At 38.3% G+C, this 14,358-nt stretch overlaps 1 protein-coding gene across 1 annotated transcript in view; it reads left to right on the forward strand.

Annotated features, from left to right (window-relative positions):
* Positions 1-14,358, forward strand: part of PGM5 (phosphoglucomutase 5) — a 160,222-nt gene that overhangs the window by 81,935 nt on the left and 63,929 nt on the right. Inside the window, 1 exon segment of the mRNA XM_006918401.2 lies at positions 12,093-12,208. Coding sequence (XP_006918463.1) covers positions 12,093-12,208 — 116 coding nt within the window.

The following is a 14,358-nucleotide window of genomic DNA, read 5'->3' on the forward strand; positions in this document are numbered from 1 at the left end:
TGAAAATAATGAATAGAATATATTTTCTCATTTTGAAAGGATTCCTGAGTATGTGTGATTGGCGAGAAACCATTGCCAGTAGTTAATTAAATGAGTGACTTGTAGCCTCATCATTTCAAAAGCAAAATTATAAAAATCCTTTCGAGATTCTTTTAGAGCAAAAAGTAGATTTTTATGTGATATTTGGATGCATTTTAATATGTTTAGTATGATGTGAGTGGGGCCTCACACACGCGTGCACGCTCAGGGTTTCCACCAACTGCTATTGGGCAGAGCATGTGATTGGAGAAAAATAAAATGTGTCATTCAAAGCTGTGTCTTCAACAGTTCAAAGACTGTGAAAGCTTTTGGGTCCACCCTCAGTCATATGACCATTGGGGAGGGTGTGGCACATGCCCTGCTACAGTAGGAATATGAGTAAGGGACTTGAGGGTGGCAGTTTCTTCTCTGCCAGAATTCAGGTGAGCAAGGCAATGGAGAGTCACTGCATCCAGCTGCACAGGGTGTGCACTGTATAAAGGCTCACATTCCAAGTGGGCAGTGTTCTCATTGAAGATACATTTGAATATTTTTTATGACAATGTTTCAGCAGATGACATTAAAGTATTCTTTCCAAAGAAAAGGAGTGTGCTACAACACTTTTCGATAGCTGTGTTGGGTCCTGAAGAGGGCATACCTTTAGCACAAAAGCACTGATTGGGCTGCAGCCCTAGATGGACAGGAGAATGGTATTCCTACTGCTCCATTCATCTGTGTCATCCCTTCACTGTAGGATGTGGAATCTTGACCTAAAGAGGACTGTTCCTCTCAAACAAGACTGCGTCTCTGCAGTGGTTCTCAGAGTCCAGAAGCTGTCATGTCCTCACTGTGAGGAAGTTTCTCGTAAGCTCTCACTTAGGCCCAGCAGGGGCCTTCACATGGAATGGATCCACACAGATATTCTTTCTGTGCCTTGCAGTCTCTGAGAAGGAGAACAGGGCAGTTGAGTGGACTTATTTCCCTGGGGAGTCTCTGCTTCTCCAATTAATTACAAGAACTGTGTGTTCTCACCAACCTATTTTGGTCTCTGTTCCCCAGAGACAACTAAGCCCTCTGAGAGAGTCTGTCTCAGCTGGGGCCAGTGCTGCACGGGTCACCCTGAATGCAAACAGCTGCTTTTTCCACTTCCTTCCTCTTCCCCTACTGGCTTCCTGGGGACTGAACCCCAGGATCAGACTCCTCAGGGGAAGAAAGCCTGACTTAGACACCAAACAGCCCTGCCTTCAACCACAGCCACTGGCCATGCCCCTAGATGTCCCTGCTAGGCCAGGCCAGGCCAGGAACAGACTTGAGGCTGGGCTGCCCCTCTCTGCGGAGCTCAGAGCTTCTTGCAATCCAGGGCTTGGAGGATGGTCTCTCTGCTTCCCTGGGATGCCCTTCCAACTTCTCGTCTCTCTAACTTCTCTGGGAAAGGCATCTCGCTGAGAATCCTGATGTGACTTAAGAGTATTTGAGCCATTCCTTCTCCCTTGCTCTTCAAAGGTGTCTAACGGGAGTAAATTCCTTTGAAGCACACCCCTGCCATAGTCATATAGAGAATATGTTTCTCAGTTCATCTTAACTAGTGTTTTCCAACATATGGTAAATGAAACATCGGCCCCATGAGGACCTCCTTGTAAATGTAAGCAATGTTTCTCTACCCTCTCCTTGAAGTTTTACAGTGAAATGAGCATTTAGTTCTGAGAAGAGGCCAATTTGAACATAACCTGCTACTCTCACAATAAACTTATAGCACTGGACTTGGTAGACTAACTAACATACACATAATTAGAAGTAAGGTTCAGTCTTTTCAGCCAATCCTTTGTTTAACTTCATTTGGAAATTCATCCACCATAACTTAATTTTGTCCCAAACTTTCAGTGATCTCATGTACTTGCTCCCATTCATATTTAAAGAACCTATTTCTGGAATCTAAATTACATTTTAGATGTAAGAGGAGTCTGTGTTCTGACAGACCCTGTGATGCTTACATGGAATTAACAAGTATCTTTTAGCACTTGCTCTGTGTCAGGCAGAACCCTTGCCCTCCAGAGGCTCACAGATTAGGGGGAGTCAGATGTCCCAACATCTAATGCAATACCCTGAGCTGAGTGTGTGACTAGTGGGGTTTGTAGTGGCAGCACAAAGAAGGGACTGGGCAGGTTAACTTGGCAAATCAGGAAGCAGCTTTAGTCTGATGGATGAAGAGTGTGCTGGGTGTCTTCCATTTGCTTTCGAGACCCTCTGTCTTCTTCTGCTCTTTGTCCTGCAAGCTGATCTATATATACTGTATCAACTGGTTCATCTCCCTTCAGATTTCAGTTGAGTTTGAACAACTGGGAGCACTGCAGATATCAGACAGAGGGAAGGGGATGTGCTTGGGAATTTATTTCTCTCCCTGTAGGGTTTCCATGTGCTGGCAACATGCCTCTTCTGAAGGTCATGGCTCCTGCCAGGAAGCCCTCTCCACCCAGCTGTTTCTGGATTTGGAGAATGAATCCGTAGGTGGGGTAATGCTTGCCCTGGTGTTACCTTCCCTGCTGCACTGTGCTGACCATTGTGCTTCCATCTCCACCGCCCCCACCTGTGTAAATAGGTCCTGTATTAAACTCTCCTCAAGATACTCAGTTTAAGTGTATCATCTATTCCTGTCAGGACTCTGATACAAAGAGTATCCTCGCCTAAGTGAACTATGTGTGCAAAGATCTGAAGCTGCTTGGTGCTTTAAAGAGGCTCTATAAAAATAGTAGTTTGCTATGACAGGAGGATGGAAGGGGAGGCAGGAAGCAGCAGCTTGAGAGTATCAATGCTAGTGGCTGTTGCTGGTGTCGTGTGCACTGCTCTGGCTGGTTAGAGCTTCTCAAGTGTCACCCAGTTAGCCCTCCCCGAGTAAGGGGATTCATTGTTATTCCATTTTGAAGGTTAAAGAGCTAGGCTTAGTGAGTTTAAATAATTTGACCAAAGTCACAGCTGGGAAGGGGTGGAGCTAGATGGGAACTCATAACTATGTCTCATTAGGCTGAACTGCTTTTTAAAAGATGAATGTTAAACCAGAATTATTGTGGCATAACCTGCCCTTATACCTATTGGTAAAAGAAAACCCCATCCTGAGTAATGAATAGAAATCTTGGAAGGGTAAGTGCAGTCTTGAATGTGGTATTGTTCAGGTGGGGTAGCTGCCTGTGTCCTTTGACGAATGTTTGTTTTCTCAGAGCCAGTTTAGAGAGACCATTTAGCTACCTGATGCCTTGATCTGGCTTCCCAGAAAACAGCAACCTGGGTCATCCATTACAGCCACAGCTCAGAGTTCTTTGATGAGGTGATATAGGCAGAATGACTCCATGGCCTTCCAAAACGAGCATGGGGGGCTGCTGCTTGCACTCCCAGAGAAAAACTGGGGCAACTTGAAAGTCTGTGTGTGTCTTTGCACAGGCATGTCCACCTGGAATCTCAAGTGGTTTAGCCCTAAAGGTTCTTGTCTTCCTATTGTGGAAGAACCAGAAACTCTCTAAGGGAGCTGAAAATAAGTCTCAATTAAGAATCATATGCAGAACTGGGGGATTCTTCTTGTGATGTTGGTGAACAGGTTAGCGGGAAAAATGGAAGGAGGAAATGCGAGAGTACAGAAAATACAAGCACCATCTCTTAATTAAAAAAAAAAAAAAGTCTTGAGTTCTATCCATGCAAGTAGAAAGCACTAACCAAGAATCTTGGGAAATGCCCAGGCTAATTAATTATAGCTGATTACTGCTAGTGTACATGAATTTGCCTTCGGCCTTCATAGGTATAGCTATGGGACAGGGTAGGTCTTCCAAGTTCCACTGTAGCCACTGGCATTGGCAGGTTCTGGTGGGTTCTCTGAACCAGATATTGCATCTCTTCATTTAGTTATTTAGTCTTATTAATTCTTCAGAGTTACAAATATCTGAAACTTTTTATTAGAGAGCAGGAATATCTCATTAGATTTTCAAGTTGGACTAATAAGGGAGAAACAGTAGTTGGAATAGTGGAGATCTAAAATAATATTGCAAGACAGAAGTACATACTTAATTTCTTCTTTGTGATTCTTTTGCATTCTATACTTTGGAGTTCTTGAACCATGGTTGTCTATTTGCCACTGTATAAATAAACCGCAGCTTGTCTGTTTCTCTACTGAAAAACAGTTAAGTTGCTTCCGATTTTACTCTTTTTCTCTAGTGCTGTAATAGATATCTTTGAACCATACCTCCATGTGCACACGTGTACTAGTTTCTCTAGGACAGATACCAAGGGGCGGGGTGGGGGGGGAGGAATTGCTTGAGTCATTTGAGTTTTTCATCTTGGTTAATGAGACTTTTTAATTTAGATTAATTATTAATCCTTCAATTTTATGCATTGCAAATATCATATTTCAATATATGGCTAACCTTTTTTGGTGTCTTTGACAAATAGAAATTTTTACAAATTTTAATGTAATTAAGTTCATTAATTACATTAATTACAACATGTAGAATATTCTGCTCATTCTTTTTTTTTTTCCTTTCAAAATCTTGCTTTAATTTACCATTAGGGAAAAATTTCCAATACTCCACTGTCAAATTTTAGACTGAAAAGGCTTAAATTAACCATTGTAAGGTCGTAATTAGGCTTGTAGAAAACTGGGAACAAACACTGAGGTCCCTTTGGCACTGTTAAAACTGAATCCAATATGAAACAGCAGAGCAAGGAACAGATGTTTGCTTCATGAAAATTGATAACTGATAACACCATGATATTTCAGTGTGTACCTCTATTTAAGGAATTACCTGTAGAATGGTGATGCAGCAGATACAAATGCTAATTTTTTTTTCTTTGGGCTTTGTTCTTCCTTTAGAATGTGTATATCTTTATAGTCACTGTACATTTATTTAACGTCCAATGCCTAGATGTCCCTTTTCTCCTGTTTTATGACATAGGATTAGTAAGATTTCTATAGTAACATCCAGGAAAAGATGCTAATTGAACCCAGAAGAGAAAACAAAGAAACGGTTTTAAGAAAAAGAATCTTTGTTTAGCAAGATGTCTTATCTCCTGATCTCGCATCAGTTCTTACTATTTTTTGTCTATAGGAGTAAATGAGTTGATATAGGCTTTTTTTTTTTTTTTTAAGCTTCACTATGGTGTCTACATAGCCAAAAATTAAAAGCAAGACAAAGAAGATGATTTACTTTTTGCTATTCTGGGAGCAATCTCATGGGAATCTGAAGGACAGCTGACAGACTCTTTATCTCTCAGTTTAGCTGGAACACATGGGCTTAAAATTCACCAGCTCTAACCCCTCAACAATTTTTCGTCTTTGAAAATAATTAGAACCGGGAACAGTTCACATCAAAGTGCTCAAGCATTAAGATTGTAAACACAAACACTTGCTAATTCCCAAACATAGGGTTCCAGATTATTGACTAACTTAAGAAAGGGAACCTGTGATTGTTTCAGTTTTACATATTTTTCTCTTGGATGCTTAATTTACCAAAGCCAATTTTTTCTTTTATGTAAAGTCAAGATATTCAGAAATATGCCTGCCTTATGTTTCCTAACAAAGTTAAAACTCTAACTGGGAAGGATCTTATTTTCCCCGATAATACCAACCTAAAATAGAAGTACAGAAGCTCTAAACCAAGCAGTAAAGGCTCCTTGGTCTAGAGTCCACCTTTGTTTTACAACTGGCCCAAATCTGTAAGTTTAGAGGGAGTACGAGACATGCAGTTATCTTTTGCTTTTTCTTGTAAATATTCTTTAAATGATACATTCCTTTTCCTTTATGTTAAATGAAAGATTCAACATCAAGAACAGTGATAATGTTGTAAACTCTGTGAGAGTTTTGCAGTTGTCAGAGCATTTTCTTTTCATTATATACCATTTCATTTGATCCTTACAACCTCACTGATAAGGCAGGCAAGTAAGGTGTCATTTAATACACAAATTTTGAGGTTTGGACCAGGCTGAGTTACTACAGACCCCAGGAATAAGCAGTTCTACACTAAAGTTTATATATAAGGTTGAAAAACTTTTGTGGTTATCTTATTATGACAGCCTCATGTTTTATATTTATTTTACCTGAAAGTGTGAGTTGCTCCATTCAAAAGATGACTTTAAGAGTAAACTTTAAGATTGCTATCAGAAAACAAAGCCTGGCTGAACTCTGCCTAATGCATATTTGGAAGTAGCCTGCCTTAGAAATGCTTTTAAAATACAAACTCACGTTAAGACTTTTACCTCAGAGCAGCTCCAGCCAGGAGTGCCAGATGTCAAATAAGGGATCTGGGCATGAACTCAAGGATATGAAAATATTGAAGGACGAATTTGGGGCTAGTTTTGTCAAATGTCTGCTAGACATTAGCCAGCATATGCAGAATGCTATTAAACTCCATTTTCAGTAGTTTATATCTGGAGATTATATAAACATGACTAATTCAAACATGTACTTAGTCATAAATACTACAAGGGCTTTTTCTTTTATATAAATGTTTAATTGAAGTATAATACATATAAAGAAAAGGCACAACTCATACATTGCTCAAGAACTTTTCATGTAGTGAACACACCCACAGAACTACCATCTAGATCAAGAAACAAAACAGCACTCCTAAGGCTCCCTTATTCCCTATTCCAACTGCTACTTCCTACCTCTGTCCCAGAGATAGCCACTGTCTTGACCTCTATCACCAATGATTTAGCTTCTCCACCTCAGCTTCACTGATGTATAATTGACAAAATTGTAATATATTTAAAGTGTACAACATGATTTGATATTTATATTCATTGTGAAATGATTGCCACAATCAAGTTAACATATTCATCACCCACATAGTTACTTTTTTTTTTTTTTTTGGTGAGAGTGCTACTCTCAACAAATTTCAAGTACGTAATACATATTAACTGCAGTCACCATGCTATATATTAGATCCTCAGAACTTATTCATCTTATAACTGGAATTTTGTGCCCTTTGACCAATATTTCCCCATTTCTCCCACCCCTAGACCTCTTCAACCACTAATCTACTCTGTTTCTATGAGTTCAACTTTATTTATTTATTTTTAGACTCCACATATAAGTGATATCATACAGTATTTGTCTTTCTGTCTGGCTTATTTCGCCTAGTAGAATGCTCTCGTTTAATCCATTCTGTCACAAATGGCAGGATTTCTTTTCTTATGGCTGAATAATAATATTTCATTGTATATACGTAGTACCACATCTTCTTCATCCATTTATCTGTTGACAGACATGTAGGTTGTTTCTATATGTTGGCTATTGTGAATAATGATGCAGAGAACATGGAAAGGCAGATATCTTTTGAGATTCTGTTTTCATTTCCTTTGGATATATACCCAGAATTTTTTGACGAACTTCCTGTTTTCCATAGTGACTGTATCAATTTATATTCCCACCAACAGCGCACTGAGTTCCCTTTTCTTCACATCCTTACCGGGTCTTACTCTTGCCTTTTTGATAACGTCTGCTCAGATCCTTTGCCCATTTTTTAATTGGGTTGTTTGTTTTCTTGTTATTGAGTTGTAAGAGTTACTTATATATTTTGGATAATAACCCCTTATTGGATATGGGGTTTGTGAATACATTCTCCAATTCTGTAGGTTGCCTTTTAATTTTGTTGGTTGTTTCTTTTGCTGTGCAATACCTTTTTGTTTATGTTGTCCCAATTGTTTAATTGTGCTTCTGATGCTTGTGCTTTTGGTGTCAGAGCCAAAAAATAATTTCCCGGACCAGTGTTAATGATCAGTTTTGTCTATTTTTGAACTATTTATAAATGAAATCATGCAGTATATAATCCCGTGTCTGACTTTTTTCACTCAATATTATGTTTATGAGATTCATTCATGTATTTCTACATAGTGGTAGTTTATTTTCTCTGTTCTATGCCATTCCCCTGTGTAAACATATCACATAATGCCATAGTTGGTACTGATTGGCATTCCCTTGGCAATATGTGAGAGTTCCAAATCTTCACCAGCACTTGGCAGTACCACTCTTTTCAGCTAGTCTTGTGGGTGTGTAGCGACATCTCATTGAAGTTTTACTCTGCAGTTCCTCAGTTTCTAATGATGTTGAGCATCTTTTCATACACTAATTTGTCACTTGAATATTCTCTTTTGTAATGTGCCTGGTCAAGACTTATGTCTTTTTTTAAAAAAGATTATCTACCTTTTTTTACCGATCTATAAGAGTTTTGTTTTGTTTTGTTTTGTTTTTAATGTAAACTACCGATCTATAGGAGTTTTGTTTTGTTTTGTTTTGTTTTGTTTTTAATGTAAACTGCATGTTCAGTCTTCTGTTGGATATATGTGATGCAAATATCTTCTAGTCTATGCAGGTGGAAGCTTTTTAAAAAAGGGCTGAAATTCAGTGCATAGAAAATGGAACTATGAGCCCTGCTTGGCCTTCAAGAAACTGGACAGGTGAAGACAAATAGAAGGAAGAAGAACTTAGATCTTGTCCTCTTTAAATCAATTACAACTTTCTTGAAGTAAGATTCCAAGACCAGCTGGGTATGCCTCATGAACTTGATGCAATCAGTCATTGTTTATTTAGCTATTCTTTTATGAGCTAAAGAAACCTTTATTCCTCAAATCTTTGATTTTCATTTGTTCACTGCCCTAATTCTCTAAGATCCTTATTTCTAAGAAATGTCTTTGTGTCATCTTAATAGCCCCACTAATTAAATGCCTGGAGAAATTCTCTTTGTCTAATTGACTAATTTAAATAAAACATGCAGAAATGACTTAACTATATTTTTAGGAACCTACAAAGACAAAAGACCATGAAATAGAGATACTTTCTGTTCTGCTATCCAACAACACACCTTAAATAATAAGATATTAGTCAACTGAAAATATACAGAATTTATTGAAGACAAGTCTGACAAAGTGCTGTATTATCCTAGACATTCATTGAAGAGCTATAAAGGTATATAAGCTGCAGTTTCTACCTCAAAGTACTTCTAACACTTTGGTGGTAGAGGTAGGTAGTGTCTTTGTGTTGAGGGAAAGTATTAAGGAGGTAGCAACATATATAATGACAATGCGAACATAAAGACCCATACCAACTTAGAGGAAACCCAGTGTCAGGAATGATTACTTTGAATTAATTATGGCGACGAGAAGGATTGTATGTGTTAACATAATGGAGCTTCTGCTATAAAACTAATCTCAAAACATCTGATGAATCAAACACAACAAAAGGTTGTTTCTCAATCATCAGAAGTTAAAAACAGGATTTCCTGATTGGTGGTTCATTCTGCTTCAAATGATGATTCAGAGATCCAAATCTTTCCATGTTGTGGGTCCACCATCTTCAACATGTATTTTCTAGGATTTCTGGCCTTGTCGACATTAAGCTAGCAGAAGGAGAAAGAACATGGTAAGATCTGAAATCTTAATAGTAAGATCTGAAAAGGGTATATGTCATTTCCACTCAAGTTCGATTGGATAGAACTCCACTATGTGGCCACATGCTAACTGTGAGAGAGGTCAGGAGGTGTAGTCCAGCTGTGTGTCTAAGAGAAGAGGTGGGTTTGTTGATCACCTAGTAGCCTTTGCCACAGGCTTCATGATGGCAGGGCATTTTAGATAGGTCTTGAAGTATTTAGATTGGAAAGGAGGATTAATCTAGGTAAAATGAAAAGCATGAAGAAGGACTCAGAAGTAAACAAAAAATGCAAGGGTATATTTGAGAAATAGATGGTCCAGTTTTAGAAACAGACTCAGATACAGAGAACAAACTGATGGCTGCCAGATGGGAGAGGTGTCGGGGAGTGGGTGAAAAAGGTAAAGGGATTAAGAAATACAATTTGGTAGTTAAAGAAGAGTCAAGGGGGTGTAAAGTACAGCATAGGGAATATAGTTAATACTATTGTAAGAGCTATGTGTGGTGCCAGGTGGGTACTAGACTTATTGGCCGGATCACTTCGTAAATTATATAAATGTCTTACCACTATGCTGTATACCTGAAACTAATATAAAATAATATTGAATATCAACTGTAATTGCAAAAAAAGAGATGGTCCATTTTTTTAGGAGCATGTAGGGAGTATCATGGGAAAAACTTAGAAAGATAGGTTGAGGCTATTTCCAACCTGAGCCACATTTTTAGAAGTTTTAAAATCCACACTGAGAAGCTTATATTCACCATTTTTTTGGCTACTAGGGCTCACTACCACTTGCAGAAAAATTGTGGCCCAGGTTTATTTTCTTTTTTTTCCCTTCATAATCTGTTCTTTCCTAGAAAGTTCTTATGTGTGCCTTCAAAACATGGTGGCAGCAGGCAAAGACAGGGGTGCAGACCCTCAGCATGAAGCAGCTTGATTTTGAGCTTGTGTACCAGAGGGTTTCAGAGACTCCTGAGGGCCTCCTGCCAAAAACCAATCTGGAGAATGGTATCTGCTGAGTGCTGTTTGGGATGGATCCCAAATTCATTAGAGGGAGGAAGGAGAGGAATTTCTTTATGACTTTAGGACACAATCAACTCATACTCAAGATCCTGAGATTTAATTACTGACATTGTTATCTTAGATTGCATAGCTCCAACTGTGGTTTATAGTTATAAAAATATTCAGTTCTTTAAAATCCACCCTCGGCCTCCAGCCTGTTGACCTCCTGACAGTGATTAATTGGGGAGGGTGGGAGCTGGGGAAATCTTTTCTCCTCCCTTCAGATCTGCCAACTTGGCTTTGAATCTACAAGAATGTTTTGGCCAGAGGATATACATCCCCACACCCTCCATGCTCACCTCTGCCCCATGTTCCCCATTCTATTTGATAATTATATGCATTCATATTTGCTAAACTAATTTTGGCCCAGGCTTTATCGTGTGCTCCCCCTGGAAAGCTTCTGTGTGAATTATTCCTCCTTCCTTAAGCTTCTGACTATGAAATTAATGGCTCTGAAAATTTACCTTTGCTCTACAGTGTCTGGAGGATTTCTTTCATTGTTCCTACCAGGATATAAACATGTATATCTTTCTTAGACCATTGAAATAAGGAGAAAACAGAACCTTTGATATAACACTCAAACATCTAAAAGGTGCGGGCTATAAACCACATTTAAAGAAATAATTGTTACATTGAGTCCTTTGTCCCATGTGCATCTCTCTTCCTCTTCTTTACAAAGACACTCTCACTGGTTCCTCTCCATGGCTACCCTCTGCACTTACATACAGCCTTCAAAGAACTAAATCTTGCTGATGGCAGGCATTTGGTGTTTTTCTGTTTTGGTTGCTTGCATGTGGGAAAGATAAAAACTCTTCAGGCCAATGTCTCAGCATGCTTTGAGATCTATCTACCTCTCAAAGCACTAAAACATTTGGAGAGACATCATGATGTAGGGGAATGGAACATGAGCAGAAACTAAGCAAATGCGGGTCTACATTCTAGCTTTGCCCTTTACTTCTGTGAGATCTGAATAAAGTACTTGACTTCTTTGATCCTCTGAGCCTGAATTTTGATAACATTGATTAGTTTTAACTGGTTTTGCATTTTATCTAAATGGAACAATACAGTATATATGCCTTTGTTATTGTTTTGTTTTGTTTTGTTTTTACTCAATATTATGCATGTGAGATTCATTCAGGTTATTGCATGTAGCACTGAAGCTGAGTGGTGCACCACTGTGTCCATTACATGTCATTAGTAATTTATGGAAATTGAATGGCTTGTTCACAGGATATGTGTATATTCATCTTTAGTAGATACTGTCAAACAATATTACAAAGTGTCTGAACCTAAATACCATTTTAATGTAGATTAAGATCCCCAAATCAAAGATAAATGAACATTTGTAGAAGGAGAACATAAGTGTCAGAATATTCTATACATTAACTTAATATTTTATAGATTATAAAGAAAACAAAATAGAGAACCATTGGATCAGACTATTTATCATTCTCTCCCTTATGGCTTGATATCCTGAAGACTGTCAACATTGTTCAGGATGTTCTGAAATCTAGTTATAGAGCTAATAGATCCTGAAGACTTTTGTGCTGAGACAAGAAAGGAAAGGAGATATATGAATTGACTATTGCCTTGGATTTCATTTTTCAGAGTGGCCAAAGCAATGAAGGTCCCGGTATATGAGACCCCAGCTGGATGGAGATTCTTCTCAAATCTGATGGACTCAGGACGGTGCTCCCTGTGTGGAGAAGAGAGCTTTGGCACTGGTAGGCTTTGTTGTGTTGATGTAACTGGAAAGGGCGGCTGCAGCACTCTGTGAGCCCAGTTTGGAGACCTATGAGCCCACTGTGAATCCAAGGCTGGCAGAAGAGTTGATTAGAGGCAAATAAATAAATAGATAGAGAGAGAGGGAGCGGGAGGGAAGAAGAGAGAGAGGGATAGAGACAGGGAGACAGAAAGGACAAGAGGGAGGAGGAGGGAGGGAGAGAAAAAGAAAGAAAGGAAAAGAAAGAAAGGAAGAAATCTAATGGGATATGTACTATGATACACTCATCTCTTCTGCCCACTTCTTTTAAAAAAGTTTTTCATTTTTTAATAAGATTTGCTGTTATGGAAATTTAAAAAAAATTATGAGGAGAGAAAATATCATACCATATTCTCTTGTGTCCATCACTTAGTTTCAACCATCATCATCTCATGGTCAATCTTGCTTGACCCACATAGGGAGCCCTCCTCCATGATTATTATGAAGCAATCCCTAGTGTGAATCTTTAACAGCTATTGAGAGAAAAAAAGTATGTAATCACAGCACTGTTATCACACCGAAAATGTTAAAAAATAATTTCTCCTTTCAGTATTTTAAAGATGTCACTTGTCTTCTAGCTTCCATAGTTTCAAAGTGGACTCTTAATTCTTATCTGTTTCTCTATATTGAAATTCTCCCTAACCGCCTCCCCTCCCCCGCCGGCCTCTGGCTGCCTTCCATATTTCCTTTTTATTTTTTGTTTTCAACAGTTTAAATATAGTATGTCTAGGTATGTGTACTTTTTAAAAGCCCTACTTAAGAATCTCTGAGATTCTTGGATCTGTTGTTTGTGGTCTTTCATTAATTTCAGAAAAGTCTCAGTCATTATCTTTTCAGATATTTCTCCTTTCCTATTCTCTCTTCTCCTTCTGGGACTTTAATTATACATACATTAGATGAATTGTGACCATATGTTTTCTCAGAGCTCTTACATCCACTGTTTGGTTTTGTTTACTTTTTTTCCTTTGTGTTTTAGTTTCAATAATCTCTATTGGTATATTTAAGTCATTGATTCTTTCCTTAGCTATGTCCGATCCAACTGATGATCCAACTGTAGGAATTCTTCATCTCCGATATTGTGTTTTTTATTTCTAGCATTTCTCTTTGACTTTTTAAAAATAATTTTAATCTCTCTGAAGAAATTATTTTTATGTTTATATATGTTATTTATTTTTTTCATTAGATCATTCAACATATTAAACATAGTTATTTTAAATTCTCCATCTGATAGTTCTGTTCTAATATTTGGCTCATCTTTGATTCTGGCTCTCTTGATTACTTTATCTCTTGATTAAAGCAGTGGTTTACCCTTTCTTGCCTTTTGTGTATCTCATAATTTTTCATTGAATACTGGACAGTATGTATATAAGAACAGTAGAGACTCAAGTAATATTTAAACACATAAATGGGCACACCTCTTTTTTTATCAGGCCATTAGTGTGCAATGTTAAGTTAATTTAGCTAGAAGTTGAGCTGGGTTTGGATTTTGTTGTTTCTCTTACAATTTTTAGTATTCTACAGGCTTCATATTCTTCCAGAAGTAGGATATTTTTTACAATGTGCTGAAAGCAAGGATGGGGTGCTGGAGGAGATTGTTCAGTGTTGCTGTTTCATTCGCAGCTTCCAGCAGTTACTGTATGTCTGTGATACAAAATAGACTTCTGTCACTAGGTACTCCAGTGGCAGGAAACCTCTGCTTGGTATTGGTGTGAATTCTGGGGACAAGAAGTTTTCTTACCCTTTCTCCAGGGGCAGAGGTTTCTACTTCAACCCCTATTCCAGTAGCAGCAGATCTTTGCCTGAGCCATTGGGATGAGAAGGTTTGCAGCTTGTACATCCAGGAGCTTAAGGCTTTTGTGTCCTTGAAAGAAAGGTTTGGGATGGGCTTTGTGCTTGTCTCTCAGCAGCAGCTGATCATCTCCTACATGCTAGCACCACCAACTCTCCCTTTTTGTTTCTTGTGAGCAGCCAGTGGAGGCCTGTGGGAGATAACTTGGAAGTGTGCCCCTTGTATCTGGGACTCCAAATAATTTTAAACTAATATTATATGCCATAGCTGGCCTTTGAGAATTTTTAAAACTATGATTATTGATTTCTTATTATTCATGTATA

Source organism: Pteropus alecto, unplaced genomic scaffold, assembly GCF_000325575.1.
Source record: "Pteropus alecto unplaced genomic scaffold, ASM32557v1 scaffold95, whole genome shotgun sequence".
NCBI classification, from domain to species: domain Eukaryota; kingdom Metazoa; phylum Chordata; class Mammalia; order Chiroptera; family Pteropodidae; genus Pteropus; species Pteropus alecto.